This window comes from Ziziphus jujuba, chromosome 9 (assembly GCF_031755915.1).
Source record: "Ziziphus jujuba cultivar Dongzao chromosome 9, ASM3175591v1".
Lineage (NCBI taxonomy): Eukaryota > Viridiplantae > Streptophyta > Magnoliopsida > Rosales > Rhamnaceae > Ziziphus > Ziziphus jujuba.
The window spans coordinates 3,339,223-3,359,336 of record NC_083387.1 but is presented as its reverse complement, the minus strand read 5'-3'; the positions used below and the strand labels follow the sequence as shown (position 1 = coordinate 3,359,336).

The 20,114-nt window shown below is 32.2% G+C and overlaps 1 protein-coding gene across 5 annotated transcripts; it reads right to left on the bottom strand.

Moving 5' to 3' along the window:
• Positions 1 to 12,230: 12,230 nt before the first annotated feature.
• Positions 12,231 to 16,772, bottom strand: LOC107429177 (uncharacterized). Of its 5 annotated transcripts, none has more exons than XM_060820187.1 (9): positions 16,194 to 16,772; positions 15,868 to 16,017; positions 15,709 to 15,762; positions 15,162 to 15,212; positions 14,941 to 15,066; positions 14,315 to 14,518; positions 13,948 to 14,151; positions 13,486 to 13,841; positions 12,231 to 13,308 (listed from the first exon to the last, which is right to left on the bottom strand). In XM_060820187.1, the coding sequence occupies exons 1-9, from the start codon at positions 16,723 to 16,725 to the stop codon at positions 13,150 to 13,152; spliced, it is 1,836 nt and encodes a 611-aa protein (XP_060676170.1). In that variant the 5' UTR covers positions 16,726 to 16,772; the 3' UTR covers positions 12,231 to 13,149. The 5 variants fall into 5 exon arrangements, with proteins under 5 accessions (XP_060676170.1, XP_060676171.1, XP_060676172.1 ...); XM_060820188.1 differs by having other exon boundaries at positions 15,162 to 15,209; XM_060820189.1 differs by having other exon boundaries at positions 15,868 to 15,924.
• Positions 16,773 to 20,114: the final 3,342 nt, after the last annotated feature.

The window sequence follows — 20,114 nt, the reverse complement described above, 5'->3', positions numbered from 1 at the left end:
TAAATGCCTACATAATCCGATTACAAATAATTATAGTGTTTAATTAATTAAATTAAAGAATTAGTTATAAAGACATCCAAATTTAGCTTACCTTATGTAGAATGAGATGCATTCGGACGATAATTCTTGCATGTAACAAAAATCGTTTATATCGCTACTCGCTATGGCCAACTGTTGTTCTTCCCCAAAGATCTCTTTTTTCATATTAAAAAACCATAAATGATCGCTATCGACGTCCTTGATCCGACGTAGCAACTCTCGGATCGTTGGGGTAACGATTAAGGGATCAACATTATCATCCTCATCATTCTCAACATTTGACCTGTTCGAGCTTCCCTACAAAATATCAACAAACAACATTTAAAATAGAACAAAAATGAAATTATTTTAAACTTCATTAATATATATAGCTGCATCGAACAATACCTCCTCAGATGGTAAGATAACAAGATCTCTTGGCCATGCAACAAATGCACCTTCAGCATCACCGACACGTATGATGTCAAATGACGGAATAGGCAAAGGTGCAAATCCATCAATAACGTCATCAACAGTTACCTTATAATTTGCTGCACCTAGCTTCACACCATGGCACATATCCGTTGGCAACGAAGGTACCAAAGTGCCACGTGCTACTATATGGCCAACATTGCCTTGTGCAAGATTGCATTTTACACCCTGCAAAGTTTAAAAAAAAATATATATTAATATATGTTCACATGACAATATTCCTTCAACTTAAAGACTCGATCCCATGACCTCATGGCGGTAGGTAAGACCCTTCAACCATGGGAGCTATATAGATAGTAATAACCCACTTAAACATACATACATAAATATATATAAATAAATAAATAAATAAATAAATAATCACCTCAGGATAGATCCGAGGAGCATCAATCCAAGATGTAGATTGGGTCCCATGAGCCGCAACATCATCGAATTGGGTGCCCGGAGCATCAACATCATCGGCTGGGGGGGTCCCATGAGCAGCAACATCATCGAGTTAGGTCCCACGAGCATTAACATCATCGGCTGGAGGGGTCCCTAGACCAGCAACATCATCGACTTGGGTCGCAGGAGCAGCAACAGTATCGGCTAGATGAGCGAGTGACGGAATCTGAATACCACATGCCGATATGAGCGCATCAACTTGGGCAGCGCTGCTGCTGCTTGAATTTCTGACGATCGCCATCAGACCTTTGAGCAGCGTCTCATAGATTGAATTGTTTCCACTTCCCTCCGACTTGCTCTTTTTTGTGAACTCGGCTTAGGAGTATGGAAAAAGTTATTCACCGTGTATCCTTTGCCTCGACCCCTAAGCCTACCTCCATACTCCTCTTTTCCCAAAGCTTGTGTTAGGATATCCACAGGAGGTGAAGGCCGAATTTCTCCTTCTGTTGCCTTCTTCTTTGAGTCATTCTACAATATATTGTTTAAATGATTGAATATATCAGTTTATATAATAATGAACTAAATAATAATATATGCAACAAATATTCATATAAAATACAATACTCACAATTTTTTCCGCTACATGTTCAGTTTCTTCATTTGCATATTTTCCATCCTTCCCCATACGTGCCCATATCCACAGGTCATCTCGGTCTACATAATCTTCAGTGCCTCTTTCAAGTTGCTTCAAAATTACAAATAAATTAATTTTAATAATGCATGCAACTGATCAAGTAACAATGACAAAATTATTATGGTTAAATGTAAATAAAAATAAATTGCATACAATGGTTCTTTCTAATCTCGCGTAGCCCATTGCACCCATCCTATGCGGATACTTGTTTAGTTGCCGTTTTTCTGAATATTTTTTACTTAATGCCTACAAAAGTTATAAACAAACATATTAGAAAACCCAAATAACATAAGTCACCATAACAAATTTTAATTTTTATATAAATAATGCCAGCGCAATTTAATACAACAGTACCGTGCGTTAAATAAAACTATACCTGGAATTTATCCGACAACCTTTGTTGTACAAAATCATCCCACACCTCTTGGCTTATGAATTCATAAATTGAGGGTCGATGCTTCAACTTTTCGGGTGTGTCAATATATGGTCGAACAAAAGATCTATACAAGTAATTCTTGAATTTTCTCCATTTGTCACAACAATCTTTTAAAGTTGCCTTCCTAAAACTATCATCCTTACCCGTATATTGCTGCAAAATTAAAATATATATATATATATATATATATATATTTAGTAACATTGATTGACAAGTAAATGCGGTAAGTTAGAAATGCAAGTAAAATGCATATATACAAGCTGCAAATGCAAAAAAAGAATTATAAAATCTCCATCAATTAAATATTATTTATAATTAACAATATCTAACAATAATGCACTCCGTACCTTTATTGATGCCCATAGGTTATCTTTTAACCTATCGGACACATCTCTCCAATTAGGTATATTAATTGGTATTGTGCTCCTAGCCAACGAGCCCTCCAAATTGTTTAGTCGAACGGCCTCAGAGTTAATAGCAACTCCAACCTCATTATATTGAGGTTCCAAGCTTTTGTTTCCCGCCAAATGCTTCCTAAGGCTTTTCATTGTTGTGGCCCCTCGTTTTCTACGCCTTGGGGATGATGTATTCGGCCTTTCCATATCACTGGATGGTGATCCAGCGCCATCCCCATCCGAGAGGACATGTCCATTAAAAGAATCCATAATTCTACATACAAAAAACATAAACACAAATTAATATTACTAACAATATAGGGTGTAGTATAATGAATAAACCATTAATAACAATAATAAATGATAAATTCATGTAATTTATTTACCAAGTGATGCAGTAATAGTATCTTCTCTTAACATCTATCCTCTTTAACAGTCATTAACATTTTCAAACTTTGCATCCGGCGACTAAATCACTATGGATTTTGAGTCGCACAAACGACGTCGTTTTAAGACCCAAAACAGAGCACCTCTGACATTTCCCACGCAAATTTAACCATATAAACACATCATACAAATAATAGCATATAATTTTGCTTTACATACAATCGAACCCCACTTAATAAATATAGCTATTTTTCCAAACAAAATTTAGCTAACCCATTGTCGACAACAAGCCATGATTTTGACAACATAAAACCCCACCAAAATTACAGTAACGAACAAATATTTAAAAAAAAACAAAAACACCAGCAAACAGAATTTTTTTTCCAGCAAACACATACACCATCGAACCCCAAAAGGGATGAAAAACAGCACACCTTTACAAATCCAGCAATCAAGAGGAAGTTCAAGCCACCACAGCAGCGACGGCGATGGCACGGCAACAACCCAGCAACCAAATCCCGGCGACGAGACGGCAAAAACCCCAGCCACCCAGTGCGACGGCGACGGTGACGGCGACGGAGAGAAGGTGAAGTTCTTGCAACCCAACCACCGGCAAGAAGGAAGAAGAAGGAACTTTGGGTATTTAGGAAAGAAACCCACAAAATCCTTCAAACCCCTGAAAGAAACAAGAATGCATAATGAGAGTGATCCTTCAAAATCTTCTCATACCCCCTAGATTGCTTCCAACTCTCTAGTTGCCGTACTAATGGTTAATGGTTGAAAAGAAAGGCCATAGATTAACATGCCATTTTATTTATAATATTTCATGAATATTGGGGAATAAAAAAATGTTATTAAAAACATTTTAGGGGCAAATAAAATATTTAATGACACTTACAAACGAAAAAATGGAAATACAAAAAAAATAAATAAATAAAAATAAATCAGAAAGAGCGACGTATAAAGAATAAAATACGTCGCCTATAAAAATTAAAAAGAATATAAATTTTAAGAGTTTTGAAATGTTAAATAAAAAATAAATATACTTGAAAGAAAATCAGACTGATTAAAAAAATAAAAAAATAAAACTCATTTATGTTGTTTAAATATTTTCACTGGTTATTTGATGCTCAACTAAAATCCAATATTTAAAAATGAAGGTTTAAAAAAAAATATAGGGTATTAGGCGACGCATAAGCATGATTATGTGTCGCTTATTACTAAAATTCAAAAAAAAAAAAAAAACTCTCTTTATCTTGTTAAATATATTCACTGGTTATTTAATGCTCCAACAAAATCAAATTGTCAAAAATGAAGGTTTTAAAAAAATACATGAAAAATAAAAATGGGTATAAGGCGACGCATAAGATACATTATACGTCGCCTATTACTGTAATTTTTTTTAAAAAAAAAATCTGTTTATCATATTTAAATATTTTCACTGGTCATTTGATGCTGGAAGAAAATCAAATTGTTAAACAGGAAGATTTTTAAAAAAAACACCTTCTCTAACTAGTTTAAATATTTTAACTGGTTATTTGATGCTGAGCTAAAATCAGATTGATTAAAAAAATAAAAAAACAAAACTCATTTATGTTGTTTAAATATTTTCACTGCTTATTTGATGATGGAAGAAAATCAAATTGTTAAAAAGCATGGTTTTTTTTAGAGAAAAAAAAATATTGGCTATTAGGCGACGCATAATACTGCTTATGCATCGCCTATTACTAAAATTTAAAAAAAAAAAAAAAAAACTCTCTTTATGTTGTTTAAATATTTTCACTGGTTATTTGATGCTCAACTAAAATCCAATTGTTAAAAATGAAGGTTTAAAAAAAATATATAGGGTATTAGGCGACGCATAAGATACATTATACGTCGCCTATTACTGTAATTTTTTTAAAAAAAAAACTCTGTTTATCATCTTTAAATATTTTCACTGGTCATTTGATGCTAGAAGAAAATCAAATTGTTAAACACGAAGATTTTAAAAAAAAAACACCTTCTCTAACTAGTTTAAATATTTTAACTGGTTATTTGATGCTGAGATAAAATCAGATTGATTAAAAAAATAAAAAAACAAAACTCATTTATGTTGTTTAAATATTTTCACTGCTTATTTGATGATGGAAGAAAATCAAATTGTTAAAAAGCATGGTTTTTTTGAGAGAAAAAAAAAATTGGGTATTAGGCGACGCATAATACTGCTTATGCGTCGCCTATTACTAAAATTTTTTTAAAAAAAAAAAACTCTCTCTATATTGTTTAAATATTTTCACTGGTTATTTGATGCTCAACTAAAATCCAATTGTTAAAAATGAAGGTTTAAAAAAAAAATATATAGGGTATTAGGCGACGTATAAGCATGATTATGCGTCGCGTATTACTAAAATTCAAAAAAAAAAAACTCTCTTTATCTTGTTAAATGTCTTCACTGGTTATTTGATGCTCCAACAAAATCAAATTGTTAAAAAGGAAGGTTTTAAAAAAATGTATGAAAAATAAATCTGTATTGGGCGACGCATAAGTATGTTTATGCGTCGCCTATTACTATAATTTTTAAAAGAAAAAACCTCTGTTTATCATCTTTAAATATTTTCACTGGTTATTTGATGCTGAAATAATATCAGATTGATTAAACAGAAAGATCACAAACCCAAAAAAACAAATTATTTGTTCATAAGCGACTCATAAATATTTTAATGAGTCACTTTTTATTTGAAATGTCCTTCCCACATGTAATCTATTAGTTTATTTAGGTTCATATAAACTATCACTGATAGCCGAAAACATGAAAGTGCAACTCGTTGAACATACTTACATCGAGCAATTGGACTATGGGTCCTTGCTTTAGACCAATTTACAATTGTTATATCCTATCTCAAATTATGTCGTGAGATGTGTTTTTGTGTTTGTGTATACTCATCATATAAAAAGAGCATTGATAGAACTGTTTTATATTTTTAGATTAATTGACTTGGTGTTCATTGGAATCCTATGTGAAATTTTTTTTTGAATGTAATTTTAAAAAAAGTGACACAAATTAAAAAATAAATTTTAATTACTATTGGATAAGGCGACCCTTATACACGTAAATGCGTCACCTGTTTCTATTAATGCGTCGCTAGATCATATACCTTTTTAAATGTAAAATTACCATTTTAGAATTATTGCCAAAAGTTTAAGAAGGAAATAAACAGTACTTGGAGAAACTTATTTGTTTTAAACGAATTAAAAAAAGAGCGTCTATGAAACTGTTTATCCTTTAGCGACACAGTTTATCTGAATACGTCGCCTGTTTATCCAATTTCTTAAAATTTTTGGCGCGTTTTCAAAATTTACGCGGGATTTTGAATACCATTTCTTTTCACAAAATATGTGTTAGTACACTTCATAATAGGTGTTAGAATTGGAAACAATCTAAAAGAGACTTGAAGAGTGGGATATTTCGTGTTTAATTTTCCATTTGCTTGCATTGCTATCTGGAAGTTGGATTTCTTTCTTCGTGGATTCTTCTTTCTTCGTCAACCTCGTGGTTAGCTTGGATTCTTCTTTCTTCGTCTCCCTCGTGGTTAGCTTGGATTCTTCTTTCTTCGTCTCCATGGTTTCGGTGAGTTTCTTTTCGCTTTATGATTGGCGGTGACATGTGGTGGATTGGGTTATTTTTTATTTATTTATTCATTATACCCGAAGGTTAGGTTCGTTGGGTTTTCTTAATCTTGTTTTTATGGATAATTTGTTTTCGATGGGTTTTCTTAATTTTGCTTTTGTCAATAATTTGTTTGCGATGGGTTTTCTTAATCTCGCTTTTGTGGATAATTTGTTTGCGATGGGTTTTTTTAATCTTGCTTCGATGGGCTTCTTAATCTTGCTTTTGTCGATAATTTGTTTGAGATGGGTTTTCTTAATCTTGCTTTTGTCAATAATTTGTTTGCAATGGGTTTTCTTAATCTTGCTTCGATGGGTTTCTTAATCTTGCTTTTGTCGATAATTTGTTTGCGATGGGTTTTCTTAATCTTGCTTTTGTCTCAAATTTTTTTTATGATATTGTTTGATATTGTTCTGTTTAATTAGATTGGTAGGGAAATGGATAAATCGTGGATAACGAAGGATAGAACCTCAAGCGATTTTGCTAAGAGGTTGAGTGAATTTTTGAAATTTAGCATGGAGAATGCCAATGATTGTAATGCCATACGGTGTCCTTGCATGCAATGCGGGAATATGAAAATCCATACTATTAGGGATATTAAAGGCCATATATATTGGAATGGGTTTGATGTCAACTATCGGCGATGGATTTGGCATGGTGAGTCATGTGCTGATGGTATTAGACCATCTTCTCATTTTGGGAATATTAATGTAGAATATAATGAAAATGATAGTAGTAGTAAGGAAGATGTGGCTTTCAATAGCTTAGACATGACCCGTGCTGCATTAGAAACTTTTGATAATGATCCTAATGAATTTGCTACCTTATTGGAGGATGCGGAGAAACCTTTGTACCTAGGTTGTACCAAATTTACCAAGTTGTCGGCTTTGGTTAAATTATACAAATTAAAGGTAAGATATGGATATTCTGATAAGAGCTTTGATGTACTGTTGCAATTGTTATCCCAGATGTTGCCAAATGACAATGTGTTGCCAACCTCCATGTACAATGTTAAGAAGACTTTGAGTGCTTTGGGAATGGAGTACATCAAGATTCATGCATGTCCTAAAAGTTGTATTCTGTTTAGGAAGGAATATGTGGACCTTAATGAATGTCCTAAATGTGGATCTGCTAGATGGAAAATTGATAAGAATGGAGTTGCTAGCAATATTCCAAATAAAGTTTTATGGTACTTTCCTATTATTCCGCGTTTTAAACGAATGTTTCGTAGTGTTGAAACAGCTAAGAATTTGACATGGCATGCCAATGGGAGAAAGGTTAAGACAGGGGAAATGCAACACCCTGCGGATTCTCCATCTTGGAAGTTGGTTGATCGTTTATGGCCAAACTTTGCATCCGAAGATAGGAATTTGAGACTTGGGATCGCGGCCGATGGAGTTAATCCACATAATATGTTGAGTAGTAGGTATAGTTGTTGGCCTGTGATGACGGTTGTGTATAATCTTCCTCCTTGGTTGTGTATGAAGCGGAAATTTATGATGTTAAGTCTTCTAATTTCTGGACCGAAGCAACCAGGAAATCAAATTGATGTATACATGGAGCCGTTAGTTGAAGACCTGCAGCGGTTGTGGAATGAGGGTGTTACGGTCTTCGATGCTTACCGTTAGGAGAAATTCACGTTGAAGGCAGTGTTGCTATGGACAATAAATGATTTCCCAGCTTATGGTAACTTGTCCGGTCATGCGGTGAAGGGATATTATGCTTGTCCAATTTGCAGTGAAAATACTTTTGCTACAAGGCTAAAGCATGGAAAAAAAAATGAGTTTTACCGGGCATAGAAGATTTCTTCCTCCAAATCATCAATATAGAAGGCAAAAGAAGGCTTTCAATGGATTTCAAGAATTTGGAGTGCCTCCAAAACCGTTGACTGGAGAAGAAATATTAGATAAGCTTAATGCAATGAGATTTGATAACTCACACAAGAGGAAAAGGACTGTTGATTCTGAAGAATGTTGGAAGAGGAAGTCCATTTTTTTTGAATTGGAATATTGGAAATTTCTCCATGTGCGACATAATTTAGATGTCATACATATTGAGAAAAATGTTTGTGAGAGCATATATGGTACATTGCTCAATATTCCTGGTAAGACGAAGGACGGAGTTAATGCTCGGTTAGATTTACAAGAAATGGGTTTGCGGAAAGACTTGGCCCCTAAGCCTCAAGGTAATCGAACTTTCCTACCACCGGCCTGCTATACATTATCAAAGCATGAGAAGAAATTGTTTTGTAAGTGTTTAGCGGACTTAAAAGTTCCAGATGGTTATTCTTCAAACTTTAGGAATCTTGTTTCAATGGAGGACTTAAAGATGGTAGGATTGAAATCTCATGATTGTCATACATTGATGCAACAACTCTTGCCTCTTGCAATTCGTGCAATCCTTCCTAAACATGTGAGACATGCAATTGCAAGACTTTGTTTTTTCTTCAATGCAATTTGCAAGAAGTCTATCATTGTTGCTGAATTGGAAAATATTCAAAATGATCTTGTCACAACTTTGTGCCTTTTAGAGAAATTCTTTCCACCATCATTTTTTGATGTAATGGTTCATCTAACTGTACATTTGGTTCGAGAGGTAAGATTGTGTGGACCAGTACATTTCAGGTGGATGTACCCGTTTGAGAGGTACATGAAAGTATTGAAAAGTTATGTTCGAAACAAAAATCGGCCAGAAGGTTATATTGCCGAGGGTTACATATGTGAAGAAGTGATTGAGTTTTGTAGTGAATTTCAGAGAGGATTAGATGCAGTTGGAAACCCAATTGGTAGATATCAAAAGTTAAATGATAAGGATGATGTTGGTGCCCCATTTAAAGGTGGAAAAAATCAATCAATTGATCAACAACTTTGGGAGCAAGTTCATAGATATATACTTTTGAATACACCAGAAGTGGAACCGTATGTCAGGTGCGTATATACATGTTAATGTATAAAATAGTTGATATTTTTAATATATATATATATATATATCAACATGTATAATTTAGTTGATATTTTGAATATATTTAATAAGCATCAATAAGTTGATATGTTGGATATTTTTATTAATTACAACAACTTTTATTTGTTTTAGTATTCATTTTGAAGTCTTGAAGTCAAGCAAAAAAAATCGAGGAAAAAAAACAAAATGGTTTCAAGACGAACACAAACGTACATTTACGTACTGGTTACGTGATAAGGTATGGGAAAGTTAAATATTCAATATATAATATCATTGTTTTAGCTTTAAATTTTCATATTTTTCTATTGACTAGATTGCATAAGAGCGAAGTCAACCTAACCACACAGTGTCTGAAACATTACGATGGTTAGCCCATGGTCCGCAATGGGTGGTAACGAAACATGAAGGATATGTCATTAGAGGGGTTAGATTCAACACTATAAATATGGATAATAAGAGGGTCACCCAGAATAGTGGTGTCAAAGTTATTGCCAAAAGTGAGCATTTTGCTAGTGCTAAGGATAATAACCCAATTTTAGCCGAGATGACATACTATGGGATCATAAGAGAGATTTGGGACGTCGATTACACTATGTTTCGAATTCCAGTGTTCAAGTGTGATTGGGTTGACAGCAGTGGTGTGAAAGTTGATGAGATGGGGTTTACATGTGTTAACTTTAGTAAAATTGGATATAAATCTGACCCATTCATCATGGCTTCACAAGTTCAACAAATATTTTATGTTGAAGATCAACTTGACTCGAGATGGTCTGTTGTTTTAACTCCACCACGACATTGTACTTTGGTTGAAGAAGAATTGGTTGAAGAAGATGTTATTGGCAATACTACAATGGCTCACAATCCATTTGCCATACAATTGCCAAGTGTTGATGAAAATGATAATGAGGATGAATGTGAGAGTGGCTATGTTCGTAATGACTGTGAGGGGATATGGATAAACAATATCTTCTAAATAAATTGGTACGTATATTTATTAACTTATAATTATATTTTAAGTAATATTTATTTATTCATTGTGTGTTTTTTTCTTATGTGTTTTCCACTTTAATTAGGAGAATATGTGCCACGCCAAACCTTAAGAAGGTAAATATTCATTAAATTTTCATTTGCCAAATTACAATTTAATTTATTAATTATGATTAAGTTTTTATTAATTTATTTTGCGTCAGTGCTAACAAATTTTTTTATTTTTCCATATGCAGTATGAGGGCGTAATATCGTCAACTCGAGTATATCAACTTCCATCTCAATAAGTATGCATATGTAAAAATATGTCAATGAGATGATATTTAATTATATTGATTATTGTTTTGTTATGAACAAGTATTTATTTTACATTTTTATATTCTAATTATTTTGGACGAAGTTAGTTTGGGTTTTTTGCTATTATAATTAATTTTATATTTTAATAAATTTTTATGAAGATAAATCTAAAAAATAAAAGAAATGGCGGTTTATGAATATAACTAGAAGTCGCCTAAAATATATAACGACATATAATAAGATCAATTTGGCGACTCATACAATTTTTAGCGACATAAATATATTGTTGTATACGTCGCTAAATAGGTAAAAGAGTCGCTAAAAATTAATAAATATGCGACTCTTATAATTTGTCGCTAAAACATGAACGGTCGCTAATATGGCGACACTAAAAACTCCTCGCTAATTGTTACGGGTCGTTAAAAAACCGATCCACAAAATTTGTCGCTAAAAATAATACGTCGCTAAATAGACAACAAAAATGCGTCACTAAAAATTCATGAGACGCTATTTTAGAGACACTAAAAAATAGTCGCTAAAAATATATGGTCGTTAAAAGAGAGACTCACATAATGCGTCGCCAAAAATAAAGAGTCGCTAAATAGGCGACAAAAACAATGTGTCGCTAAAAATGAATGAGTCGCTATTCAGGAAGAATTTTTAGCGACATAATTATTTGGCGACTAATCAAGTAAGTGTCGCTAAAAATTTATTAGCGACTTTATTATAAAGAGTCGCTATAAGTACATCACTGTATGAGTCGCTAAAAATTAAATGTGCGTCGCTAAAAATTATTATTAGGCGACTGTTATTATACGTCGCCTGTTATCTTATATATTTCGCGACAAGACATTTGGCGACTCCGTCAAATGCGTCGCTGTTTATTTAGTGCGATGCAGTACTTGCGTTGTGTATCAGCTCGATTCTAGTAGTGAGTGTTCATCACAAGTCTATTACTTAACATATACTATAGAAAGTGACAAAATGCGTATGTTTCAAAGTGCAAAAATAGTGCTTGCGAATGATAGAACACTTATCATTCTAGTGATAGCATATTGTCCTAATACTGTTAGTTGTTGTCTGTATATCTTATTTTACATGTAAATTATCTGCTGTTAAGATTGTGTATAGCAAGTTGTTAGAAGTTGCGTTTTTATCTCTTGTAACTGCACCTCGTGTGAATTGTATTTAAACACTGATTTTTGTCATCAATAATATTAAGTTTTTTTTTTTTCCACCCCAAAGTGTCACATCTGTTATATCTAGGTTGTTCTCGTTTTAATTTTCACACTACAAAAGTATATATATGTGTATATATATATATATTGGATAGATATAAAATTGGAGTACTATAATATAAAAATGGAGCACAAAATTGTTAGACCTCACCAAGCTAACAATATTGGGCTTATCACCTTTAAAACTGTAAGATAAATAAGTTCTAGTTGAATATTCAAAATTTTTACATTTTATCATTTGATATACAATTCTTGACTACATCTCATTAATTCAAATGATATAACTAATTAGTTATGTGTCAATATTAATTTTATTTTAAGTAATACAAACTTATAAGCAAACACGTAATAATCCAATTGAAAATTTGTTACAAAAGGATTCTTCCCTATATTTTATTTTATTTTAGATAGGATGAGGCTAAAAATATTAAGAAAAAAACATTATTTTCAAAGATATAAACTTTAACATAACATAATATTATTTGGTAGAGGTGTTCAATAACATGTGGAAATGGGCTGTCAATAACCAAAGATTTGGACTTCGACGTATTCAATTGGCACTGCATTATATATATATATATATATATATAAATACTCTACTAAGTGATGGAGCTCGGAATATTTTGTATGTCAGCAGTTTTTTGGGGTCAAGGACTCTGGATTATTTATGATCCATGTGAAAAAACACGGAGTCTTCCGAAAAATCACCGATGACATACAGGATATCCTGAGCTCTGTATATGGGTAAGTAGAATATGAATCTCACACTCTGTATCGACGATAATGTTTAAAGGGATTCCTGAAAATACTCAGAAAAAGATCAATGTAGAGTGGAAACTGGGCAGCAGCAAAAATAGAAGCCGGAAAGCATGTCAAAGCGTAGACCGGATACGCAGCATTTTTGAGTCTGTCTCCAATCATGAAAAAATGGCCTGTGCAAAAACAAACCAACGTGGCACCAATGGAAACAAAAAGCGACGATAAGCCCAGTAACAGCTTCAGAGGAAGGCTCCTAGCGAAATCTTTTTGCTGAAATCGGGACGTGATGACGGCCAAGAACATAACCAAGGCAGTGAATGAGAAACAGAGCGCGATGAGCGATGAGATGGAAAAGACCTGGAATGCCGGTTCTTTTTCGAAGATGGGTTTGCCACTTGTGTCGAGAGTACCTCCGGGGACGGAAGCGGAGGTGGCAAAAGCCACGCCAGCGATTAATGCAGCCACCACAGAGCAGATTCAGAGGTTTTGATGAGCCACTTTGTGCCTTCTATCATGAGATTCTTGTGGGTTTCTGAGAAAACTTCTTCTGGTGTCTTTCCTTCTAGGTTGGGGCGAAAAGTGATGTGAGGTGGTATAGAAGCTTTAACAAACTGCAATATTAATAATATTGCCCATATAAAAACAATTCATATGGAAGAGCGACCATATCGCATATGTTTCTAAATTAAATGATATCATATCAATGATGGAAAAAAAAGAAAAATTAATTGGGATTGGTAAAAAAGAAAGTATAATTAGATGGATTAATAGGAATTATATATAAATACCTCAAACCATTTGATTTCCCACTGCATTTGCAGAGCAACCCCAGGAATGGGCCAAGGTTTATTTTCCTTATACGTTGCTGCAGCATGTAATACATTGTTTTCTTCTGAATCGGCTTTCAGAAAGGTGGTATTAGAGAGAATTTTTTTCTTTATATTTTTCTTTATCAATAAATTGTATACGTTTGGATGCCTGTTCTCAGCTGCCAATATCAGTATATTTTTCATTTTTTGGTCCCTATCATGGACGGTCGCAGGAAACTTGTCCAGAAATTTCTCAACTATCTCTACCACCCCATTTTTCGCCGCCATTATTACCATGCCATCAATTTCTGCCGTTTCTTGGGGTGGAATCTTCTCTGCTCAATTTGGCCCATATATGTATAGATAAATATAAATAATACTAATCCAATTCAGATCCATACGTTGAAATTAGTAATTATTATTATTATTATTATTATTTACCTTTCTCTGAGTTGAATATTTCCTCCATATCATCGTCTTCGTCTTCTTCCTCCAATGATAGTTTTTCCTTTTTCATTCCAGCATCTTTGTGCTTGTATATAAATTCAGAACGCTTGAAGAGTTCATTCATGACTTGAAGTGACCCTTTAAGCTTCTTTTTCAGTTCCTCTAGCTCCCGTACAATTTCTTTTATCCTTTTTATTCCTTTCATCATAAATTAATTCGTCGAAGAAAGAAATTAGTTCTATATAAATATATATATATATATATATATTCCATATATGTATAGATAAATATAAATAATACTAATCCAATTCAGATCCATACGTTGAAATTAGTAATTATTATTATTATTATTATTTTTTACCGTTCTCTGAGTTGAATATTTCCTCCATATCATCGTCTTCGTCTTCTTCCTCCAATGATAGTTTTTCCTTTTTCATTCCAGCATCTTTGTGCTTGTATATAAATTTAGAACGCTCGAAGAGTTCATTCATGACTTGAAGTGACCTTTTATGCTCCTTTTTCAGTTCCTCTAGCTCCCGTACAATTTCTTTTATCCTTTTTATTCCTTTCATCATAAATTAATTCGTCGAAGAAAGAAATTAGTTCTATATAAATATATATATATATACACGAATTTTCGCAATAGCAAGACCTTCCTTATAGTATTAGATTCCTCCAAATGCTAAAATTTTAAAAATGTATTAAAAGTTTATATGAATCCACATAAAATATATTTTATCCTCTTTCAGTTTATATTTCATTTAGCTGTATAATTTATAAATATATTTTTAAATATTAATTTTTAAAGCAATCAAAAACTAATAATAAAGATCGTGGTGGTGTTCTATTGAAATAATCCAGTAAAAAAAAAGGCATACATATATATACAAATTTGATTCAAGAAATATAATAGGATAACCGTTATGGCAGATCCATATACATGTTAGATGGGGATATTAACATAAATGTATAGATTTAAACGCATACCTACTCCAAGAGTGGCTAGCACCTTGAGGAATTTGTCACCAAGAGTGGCTAGCACCTTGAGGAATTTGTCATAGCTAGTCAGAAATATGCCTTGCATTTCATTGCTAGGAATTGATGACTGGGACCCTGTAGAAGATATATACTGATATTAACTAAATTCCAAGTGTTTTTATTGGTTCAATTAACACCCTTTGGGAGGTAAATTAAAGGAGTTGGCTAACCTGTATCCTTATCGCTGATCGGGATCTCAACATCAGAGGCTGAGCTTCCTTCTTGCATTATGAAAACAAAAGGTTATGACTAGCTTGGTTTTGTGGGATAATAAAGTTTGAACATTTTCCTGTTAGTCATAAATTTCTATATTCTATCTTTATAAAAATAATTATTGTTTTTTTTTATATATATATTTCTTATTAGCTAACTGTGATTAGGATCCATCGATCTAAGTGAGAATGACTGCAAGCAATTGAATTTATTTGTCACCTACTAATAAATTTATACATTTTGTCTTTACTAAAAATTATTTTTTATAATATTATTATAATTAGTTAACTATGATTAAATTCCATCCAAATAAAAAAGACAAATAAAAATGAGTGCAACCAATTAAATTGATTTGCTTTTTTGATAAAATTAAATTGATTTGTTACCTATTGTACAGTAGCCAGAAAATAGATCTAAAAAATTATAGGATTTAACTAAAAAAGAGAGAGCTAAAATATAATTTTGAATTAGAAATAAAGATGCATAATTTAAGATTCTTCCTACCCTCAGATTGGAGATTTGATATTGGATCTTCCTTGAGCTCCTTCACAACAATACCTTCCAAAATAAAAAATCAAGTATATAGATCAACAACGAAGAGAATAAATGATGCTAAAATATATTTATATATATATATATATATATATATATGTACACACTTACATTGATAAATGAGTCTCTTCCATAGACCAAGGTTATAAGAAGGGCTTTTGAAGGCATCTGGCTTGGCCAAACAATGGAGTGGAGTTAATCCATTCTCATTGACAGAAGTAACAAGATCACCATACAAATGAATTATTTGATATGCCAAATCTGTTAACATTGATGAAAGTGCATGCAAACAGGTCCATCGTATTAAATTGAGATGACAAAATCTCATGCTTAATTATATACAGATTACATCCCAAAAAAAAAAAAAAAAAAAAAAAGAAAAAACTACTATGTACAGATTTAAGCAATGAATTTAAAGAATTAATGAAATCGCTCACCAAAGTGCCCGTTATTGATTGCAGCATGCAGAATATTGTCACCATTGTTGGATCTCCTGGTATAAGAGTAGAGATCACAATCGGACAAACTCTTAGAGACAGAGATGTCAAAGCACACGGAATGGAGATAGAAGAAAGCTTCCCTGTTTCCATTAATAGCTGAAATGAATAAAGCAGTCTCTCCGGTGCTGGTCCGAACGCCAATCAGCCGTGGATTAGCTGCCTCGACGATGTACTTGCACATGATTTTACTCCCCGCTGAAGCTGCATGGTGAAGAGGGGTATCATCTCTGTCGTTTTGGATTTCAAGTGCACTTTTGTCAATTTTGCAAATCTCCTGCACGAGTTTTAAAACAGTTTCTTCTCTGCATTCTATGACTGCCAAATGCAAAGCTGTACCACCTTCGTGCGTGATCCTCATCTTGTGAGCCTTTGGATTTTTCTCGTATATTTTCACTACTTCTTCCCACTTGCCTTGCATTGTCACTCGGTACAAGTTTTCGCTCTCACTTTCAGACAGAGAAGTATACATTCTAAAATGATATCCAAACCCGCCCCAATATTGGTTTTCTGTTTCTTCTTCCATCCGTTTGATTTATATATATATATATATATGCATACTGAATTAGACAATCTTTTTTTTTTTTTTTTTTTTTTGGCATCTAGAATCGTATTCCTATACCTTTAAGCTTCATAGACAGTAGTAATTAATTTGTTCTGTTTTTATTTTTTGGGAACGCCAGCAGGACAAAGGCCAGTTTATAGTTGGGAACAAAATTATTAAATTTAAAAGTTTTGCTTAAGAAGCTTGGAAAGCACACCGAAAAAAAAAAAAAGGAAAAAGGCGGACCAAATAAATTCCCCGTATCTAGCTAGTGTTAGAATTACTTCCATAATTATCCTCGAATCTCTGAATTATAAAGCAGAGAATATGTCTTCCAGTTTCACAATTTCATTCATTCACTTAAAATCACCCATATAAAAGAATCATTAACAAGGCCTGAAATGTTGAAACTGGACTAGTTAAGAAAGAGTGATAGCGTATTAGTAGTCTTCCAACAGAGGCTTCAATTGTTCATTTGTTTTATTTTTAAAAACATTAGGTGGAGAATATTCTGCTTGTAGAACAGAGGAATGAATAAGACTTTTGGATTTTGACATAATCTGTATCTTTAATTAATTTATTTTGAAGGGACAACTTCATAATGCAATTCCAATCTAGACAGTCTATGAATTATATTGAGTTCAAATCATGCTAAATGTATGACAAAATGATATGCAGGTCATTAAATTATTTGTATTGCGACTATTGTTCACTCCAATTGTTCTTGAATTTGAAAAACAGAGGATTTCTTTCTAAAGAAGCAAGAAAATAGGAGAGGTAAAGAATCTTGTGTGTAATCGTCCTTAACACACGTGGGGTATCATATTGATTTGACAAAGAAATCTTTGCATAACATTAAAATGTGACTCCCACATCAAATTTGAATCCACCTACCCTGAAAAAATGAATTCATTGTTAATATTAGATTTTAAGCTACATGTCTTTCTTCGCAATTTATTTTGATTTGTTGGCGGTGCTGCTGCGTGCATCCTATTCTGATAGTTTCCAGCAGAATTTCAAGCTCTTTTTTTGCTTGTTATTTTCTCTCTTTTTCTTATCCAAAATAGAATTGCATTCTCACTTTTAAAAAGAGAAAGAATAAAAAACTGTTATTTTTTTCGTTAAAAATAGCAATCTTTAAAAACTTAGAATATTTCTCTTTTTTGTTTACTTGCTGATTAAAAACTAAGAATATCTATATTTCTTTTTTTATTTACTTGTTGATTAAAAACTAAGAATATTTATATTTCTCTTTTTTATTTACTTAATCAACAAAGGATATTTATATTTTTCTTTTTAAATATAAATAAAAGAGAAAAATATAAATATTCTTAAAATAAGAAAGAGAAAAATATAAATATTCTTAAAAATATAAAGAGAAAAATATAAATATTCTTAAAATAAGAAAGAGAAAAATATAAATATTCTTAAACTAAGAATATTTATATTTAAAAAGAGAAATATAAATATCCTTTGTTGATTAAGTAAATAAAAAAGAGAAATATAAATATTCTTAAACTAAGAATATTTATATTTAAAAAGAGAAGTATAAATATTCTTAGTTTTTAATCAACAAATAAATAAAAAAGAGAAATATTCTTATTTTTTAAAGATTGCTATTTTTAAAGAAAAAATAATAGTTTTTTATTCTTTCTCCTTAGAAAAATGAGAATGCAATTCGGCTTTGGGTATGAAAAAGAGAGGGAGAGAAGAGCACAAGACAAAACAAGAACAAAAAAAATACTTGAAGTTCTCCTGGAAACTCTCAAAAGAGAATGCACAACCAACAAATTCAATTAAATTGTCATGAAACAAATTTGTAGCTTAAAATCCTAAAATCCAACCTTATTAATTACATTGTGAACAAGTATAACCATAAGTTGGTTTTTTGAGTACTTGGATTCAAATTTGATGGACGAGTAGTAATAATAAACACGCAACATTCTTTAGGTTTCGCTCTTTTTTTTTTTTTTTTCTTTTTTTGTTTGGTGAATTACGCCCATAATTTATTGGTTCTTTAAAAATCCTCTGTTTTTCAACTATGAGAACAAATGGCCTGTATTTACCAAGAAAAGAAAACAATTGGACTGTATAAATATTTGCAATACAAATTAATTATTGACCTGCATATCATTTCGTCCTACATGTAGCATGATTTGACTCAATATAACGCTTATACTGTATAAATCTGGGAGTATATTATATATTATTTGTCATTTTAAAAGTCAAAGCAAATTAATGGAAGATAAAAGATCACGTCAAAATCACAAAATCTTCTTCATTCCTCTGTTCCATAAGCAGGGTATCGTCCGCTTCATGTACTTAATAAATAAATAAAACCACTGTTAGAAGAGCAATGATGCCGCTGTCTACTCTTTCGTAATTCTTCGAACCTCAACATTTCAGGCCATGATGGCCTTGGTAACGTTTCTGTTCATATGTCTGATTTGTGAAGAAATGAAAATTTTGAAACTACAAAACAGACTCTCTGTTTTATACTATAACTCACAGATTCATTGAAGATTAAGATAATGATAGAAGAAATTCTAAGAGCTGAGTGAGAAAATGAACTCTATAACATATATTTTATAATTCGTAGTTTATTATCAATAATAAACTGGTTTCGCATCCAGCATAAACTGTTCCACGGCTTTATAGATGATATTTATATATATATATATATATATATATATAAATATAAGTATGAATTGTTATTGGGGTAGGTTATAATATTATGTCTTGTATACTTTAATATTATAAATTAAAAAATAAAAAATAAAATGAAATTAAGCATTCTCTAGAGACTACCTAGATGTACATATTGGACATCTAGACCTAGCGTGCCTTCAAAACCTTAAGTTTTAAAGCAAATCAGGTCACTATAAACAGGGTTTTTGCCCTGCTGTGGTACTCCCAAAAAGCGAAAGAGAATAGAATCATTACTACTTTAAATGACGCTTAATTAACAAGAAAATGTAAGAGTGTTTCTTCTGCCATTGGAATAAATAGGCATAGGATTGTTTAATTATATACATATATATATATATATATACATATGAACGAGAACGACTGATTGACGAAGAAACCAAAAACAATATTGGAGTTTCTAACATTATTTGAGATTGATAATGGCTTCTTCTGTGTCTAGATTTGACAGCGAATTTTCGCTCGAAATGACAATGCAGGGTAAATGAGATGAAGTAATGAAAATATAGGAGGAACATGAAATCGCTCACAAGGAGAAGACTACAGCGACAGGTGGGACAGCTTTGCATGTGGCGGGGGCCGAAGATGAAGAAAAAAAATGGTATCAAAAC